The following is a 6,000-nucleotide window of genomic DNA, read 5'->3' on the forward strand; positions in this document are numbered from 1 at the left end:
TTCTTAAATTTGTTCTTATTTTTCGGGGTTTTCAAGCCACATTGTTCTTATAAAATTGTTTAAAAAAAAAGAGTATTTTTCCCAAGTCAAAAATCGATACAAACCAATGGATAAGACAAGGATATTCAAGCTAAATTTTTGATAACATCGTCTCTAAGATCCTAGACAGATTTACAAAAAGGAAGAAAACTTCGTATCTAGAAAAAGGACTCAAAAATTATCACCTGAAAAAAGCGGGAGAATTTATAATAAGGCCACAGAGAATAATAAATAACTTTCAAAAATATTTCAAAAAATTTACGTAATACCTAAGGCAGTAATCCTTAAAAAATTGAGGAGAGTGGAAAACAGTTGTTTTAAACGAATTGCGAAATTTGTCCCTCGACTATGGAGGTTGGAGAACTGAAAAATTTTCAAAGTAAAAGATATCTAAAACAGCTTTCACGTCCAATTCAGCGAGTGGGCAGTAATACACTTTTTTATATAAGAATAAATTTGGACTTGGTTCATTCCTGTTCTTATGCTATTCTTATGGTTTCCAATCCCATTATTCTTTTGATATGATAATTAGTTACTTTCTTGTTAAAAACACACAATAGGAAATTCGAATAGTCATTCCTTTATAGCCAGTCTTTGAGATCTTGGCATTAGGTTGTTCTTAAAAAATTTGTTCTTTAAATTCCAGCAAACATCGTGTTCTTACAAGAATTTCCTTATAAAAAGAACAAAAAAAGTAAAAGATCTGTTCCGTATCATCAGGTTCATTTTCTTACAACAGAAGAATCATAGGTGTAGCAACACTTAAGTGATAGCTCCTCAAATTTGCTTAAAAGCTTATAGGGGTCTCATAGACATAGATAAGAAGGAAGACCTGATAAGCTCCTATTTCTATTTCTAAGTTTTCCTATGTCTTTCTTCTTTATAGTATATAAACCAATCCTACTCCTTTTGCTGTTCATCTAAAATATTCAGAAATAAAAAATACTTCGAAACCTATAGATGTAGCAAAACAAAAAAGCTCTGATGATTTTTAGATAAAAATTTATGGAGTTAATTGTGAGTTTAGTTATCCAAAAAACTGTATTTATAAAGGTATGATGATTTTTGTTACAAATAAATATACGATTAATACTTAAAGCATTTTTTTCTAATAAATAATCTTCGGACTTAAATATTTCAAGAGTGGGAGAATGAAAGCTCAATGAGTTTATTGGTAAAAACATATATCACCCCTTTATTTCTTATCTTTTTTCTAATTATCCTTCTCCTTACACTGGTCTAACTATTTATATAAGTTTTTTTTCTTTCTTTCCGTCTTTATTATAAATAGATCAGCGAGAAAAAGGAAAAACCCCTATCTAACTAATCCAAAAAAATATTCTACTTCTTGCTGTTAGAAATCGAGTCAGCAATTTCAAGTTTTCAAGGGGGTATCGAAACTTTTAGGGCTGATAGGATATCATGATATTGCACAGAAACAATAAAATTTAAAGTAACATCACAAGATATTGAAGATTTACTGAGACAATCTGTTTTAAAAGTGCATTGGATAACATTTTAAGTGTTCATAATAATAGAAAAACCAACTAGGCCTGGAATCCGTACGATTTTATACTTATCAAGTTACTTTTGAAAAGTATATATGGGTCCTTATTTTGTTTTGAAAGTAGGCTCTTCTTTCATCTTAAAGAAGGCAAAAATTCATTAAGTTCAATTCACAAGAATCATGGAAAAATAAATAACCCTTGAGAATAAGTAAACCCTGCCCTCAAGAAATGAAATCAACATCACTTTTTATTATCCCAATACAATGACTTCCAAGAATTTGAGAGCCATCAAAATATTGGTTGGTGTACAAAAGAATAAAAACTTACATGTGAGATGAAGGGTAGATTTTCTGCACCAGCATTCCGTGCCGTAGCCTCACATCCCTCACAACCTCCACCAATAAAGGCATCCACTTGGAGGTCCTTCATCATATTCAGTTGCAATTGTATTGTTTCTTTCCAGTCACATTTTGTGTCTGCCCATATCAACTCTAACTTATGGTTTGGTAACAAATCTGTATTATTGTTTACGTCATCAATAGCTATAAACATAGCCGATGCATAAAAACTACCACTGTAGTAAGCAGTCATCTGTGCTTTTCCAAGGGAATATGGTAACAGTACGCCCAATAATATAGTGCCTTTATCTTTACGTAATGAACTACCAGACCATGAGGCACATGTTAAATTATGCAATGTATTTCTTAAATTGACGCATTGGCAACTCAAATTTCCTGATGGTGAGGTTTCCTTTTTACCACAATCACAAATATACTGTTCTTCGGCTGTATATACATTATTATCCTGGTGTTTACATTTGCATCCAAAAGAATCAAATTCGTGGTTATATTTTGGGCAAAAACATTTGCCGGTAACACCATTAAGTTCAGTGTATGAACATGTCATGTCATAAAAACCCTTGTTCTCCTTATCTATTTTATAGTCATCACCACGAAATCCAAAAACTGGTTTTCTTGAAACAAGTAAAAAAATCAAAACCAAGTACACTAAAACCATATTTTTGTTTAAAAAACAACATTGTGTGGTACTACTATACGATTTCATTGATATTTTTATGTCCTTTTATACTTTAAGTATTTATTATATGTCTTTCTGTTTTCACTTTTTTTTAAATTGTTTTTTCATGCTATAAAGAAAGAATTAGAAAATTAATATTAAAATAAAAAGATGATATACTTCAACTTCTACCTCACAACAAATTTGAAAAAGATTGTACTTGTAACTTGCAATTTTTGGAGAAAGAGAGAAAAAGTTGTCTTACTGCAGAAAAATTCGTGCATCTTGTACATAACACAACTAAAAGGTTTTAAAAATTGATATACTTTCCTTTTGTTTGCAACAGTAACTTCTTTTTCTAAATCAATAAAAAGTTCTGAGTAAAAGACCCAGAAAAAGTCTTTTTTCCCTGACAAAGCAGAAAAATACCATGGATTACAATATTGTTAGTTTATTCTCTATTTCCAGTGAAAAGGAGGAACTTGAAGAAGAAAGAGGGGAAATTTACTGTACTGGTATTGTAATCGAAAAGTGTTTTGTTTTTTAAAGTCCCAAAAGAAATTAATGAAGAACCCACTTTAAGTCTATTCTTTTTCACTTTAAAATTCAAAACAAAAATATATATATATAACATGAGAAAATTATCTGTGAGAACCAAGAAAGCGACCAAAGAAAGAAACTAAAAGTATAAAGTAATAGTTTTTATCAAAAAAACATATCAATACAGACATCAAATTGTTCACACTATGTTCACACTTCGAAGTGATAAACTTCAGGGATACAAGGACTCTTAAGTAATAAAAAAAAGAAATTGATATTCTAACCAGTTCTAACAGTGTCTAAAAACAATAATTTAAAACATTTTCAATTAAAATTTGCCTAAACTGAAATATGATTAAGAGGAAAGGATGCGAATTGAAAATCTTTTTTTGGTAAAACCACATATCATTTTGCAGCAGTGTACCATCAAGTTTTTCCTCTATTTTTTGTAGTAAATTATAACTTATCTCTTTTGCAACTTTAAAGGTTTAAATTGTTTTTTAAATGATAAAAAAGTGCTAACTTACTTACTTACTTATAACACTACTCCAGTCTATTAACAATTCTCTCCATCTTGAAGAAATATCACCCAAGTAAAATTAACACCACACTTTTGTGTTTCCATTCAAGTCAATGGAAAAGCCAAATCAAGCCAAATCAATTTTGAGTTCAATGATTAAAACCTTATTGTGGAACACAATCATTGATTATCCAGGCCCAGGTTATTACTTTTCTAATACATAGTATGCTCATAGATACCTACCTTTTTTCATGGGCCCCGGCGAGCCATTTTGAGTGAGGGGGCCAACATTTGGGGGCCAACATTTTGGAAAAAAATGTCCCCTACCATGGTTGGGCGACAAAGAAAATTTTTCACTTTTTACACCCTCAAAACACCTTAAAACGGTATCTAATTGGGGAGAATAATAGTTTTTGTGGTTTGATTTGGTCTCAAACCAGCTTAAAATAATAACTCTTAAAAACGTATGACATGGTCTACCAAAAAGTGGGGGGCCATGGACCCCCTGCCCCCCCCCCCCCCCCCCCCGTTGACGGGGCCCATGTTTTTGATTAATGTCATAAGTGTATCAATGTAATTCTTTTGTTTCAAAATTTAACCTTATCTAAATGAAGAATAAAGACTATCAGGCAAACGAAAGTTGAAAGTTTTTTTCCAGCTTTATTGTATAACCAGAATATACATTCTTGAATATATTTATACGCATTCTGGAAGGAAATTATATACATTTTAACACAGTGCAGATGACAACATAATAATAACACAGTTTTAGAACAAGGTTATACGTCTAGAATAAATATAAATGTAAATGTATATAGTACAGCATTGTGTGTAAAAAGAGCCTTATTTGACAACTTTTATTTTGGCCTAGATTAAAATGCATTGAGAATGTAAAAAGGAATAAAATACAGTACTGTATATAAGAAACAAAGGATTCAGTATTTTTTCATCACATTTGAAATTCCCTGAAAAAAAAATTTTGTATAGACTAATTTATCAGTAAGTGTCATTCCATTCCCAATTCAGAACATCTTTGGTACTTGATCAGACTAGACCAAAAGATTTTTTTTCTTCAGACTATGGAAAAAGGTTCCACAGCAAAAACTGCAAAAGCTTCTGTCACAATAATATGTATTCTATTGAGTATTGAATACAATGAGCTTCAAAATTGATTGAAAGTTATAAAAATTATAAGTACCATTAGCTCAAAAACAGGCTATTTTCATGCCTTTTCATTGTCAATCCCTATTTACCTTAGCTTCAAAATAACAAAATTGTTGTTAAATACAGTCCCTTCAGTGGAAAAATTCCCTTTCAGGTCACGAGTCTAGGTGCTATTATGTCTTTCTTGAAAATTCTGTTTTGATCAATTTGAACAACCAGATATCTTATCACACTCAGATGTTGTAAGTCTGTTTAAGTGTGTGTGGAGTAGGGTCACATGCACTCACTGGTCACATAGCAGGTCTAACACGATTCAGTCTACATACTTCATTGATTCATCAAAAAATATGTATTGTATTCCTTTAACACTACTAACCCGGCATAGTGCGGAAAGGGGTCTGATCCTCCCTTTATAAATGATCTTCTTGGCACCCCCCTAACCTTTAAAAATCCCCAAGGATTTTGGACAAAAATAGCTAACAAATATATGTGAAACATCTTTAGAGAGAGAAAGCGAAATAATAAACTTCTTTCTTCTTTTTGACTCAGACTACTCTAAAACTTTCTTTCATGAAGACCAAATTTCATAACAATGCTTGAAATATGAAAATAATCTACAATATATATGTCAGCCCCCCTTCCTTGCTATCCCCCTCCCTTTTTCATGAAAATTTCTGATCCCCCCCTTCTTCATTTTTCGGAAAGTGTCATCCCCCCTTCAGAAAGGGGGGAACACACTATGAAACCAATCACCATTACTAGTCCAATCCCCTATCCTCACTGACATCTCCATTCCTCGCTATTTTTCAATGTTCCTCTTCTTTTCTCAGCATTTCCCAGAAACTTTATTACTTTATTTTATCATTCCTCACTCATTCCTCGAGTACGTTGCTCAGGAATGGAGATACTTCTTCTTCATTTTAATATTGTTCCTCATCTATTTTTCAAACGCTCCAGAGGAAAGGATATTCATGGCGATATTTAAAAACATTCCTCATTGCTCCTCAGGAATAGGCATTTTCAGAGCTGTTATATTTCCATGGAAAAGATATTTGATAAATAAGGGCTTTTTACAACCTGTGTTTTTCAAAAATCCAGGTACAAAACATGGAAAGATGGACAGAGTTCATTAGTTCCTTTAAAAAACATAAAAATAAAGATGATAACAAAAGTAACAGAATATATACTTTATCTCTGTTTATCTTGACTTTC

General features: G+C 31.7%; 1 protein-coding gene across 4 annotated transcripts in view; it reads right to left on the reverse strand.

The window, feature by feature from the left end:
- The window catches only part of LOC136797903 (resact receptor-like), a 35,991-nt gene extending 33,295 nt beyond the window's left edge, over nt 1–2,696 (reverse strand). For all 4 annotated transcript variants that reach the window (XM_067054482.1, XM_067054481.1, XM_067054480.1 and 1 more), the window contains exon 1: nt 1,875–2,696. In XM_067054482.1, coding sequence (XP_066910583.1) covers nt 1,875–2,612 — 738 coding nt within the window. In that variant the 5' untranslated portion in view covers nt 2,613–2,696. The remainder of the gene's footprint in view (nt 1–1,874) is intronic.
- Nucleotides 2,697–6,000: the final 3,304 nt, after the last annotated feature.

This window comes from Clytia hemisphaerica, unplaced genomic scaffold (assembly GCF_902728285.1).
Source record: "Clytia hemisphaerica strain Z4C2 unplaced genomic scaffold, Clytia hemisphaerica genome assembly, whole genome shotgun sequence".
Lineage (NCBI taxonomy): Eukaryota > Metazoa > Cnidaria > Hydrozoa > Leptothecata > Clytiidae > Clytia > Clytia hemisphaerica.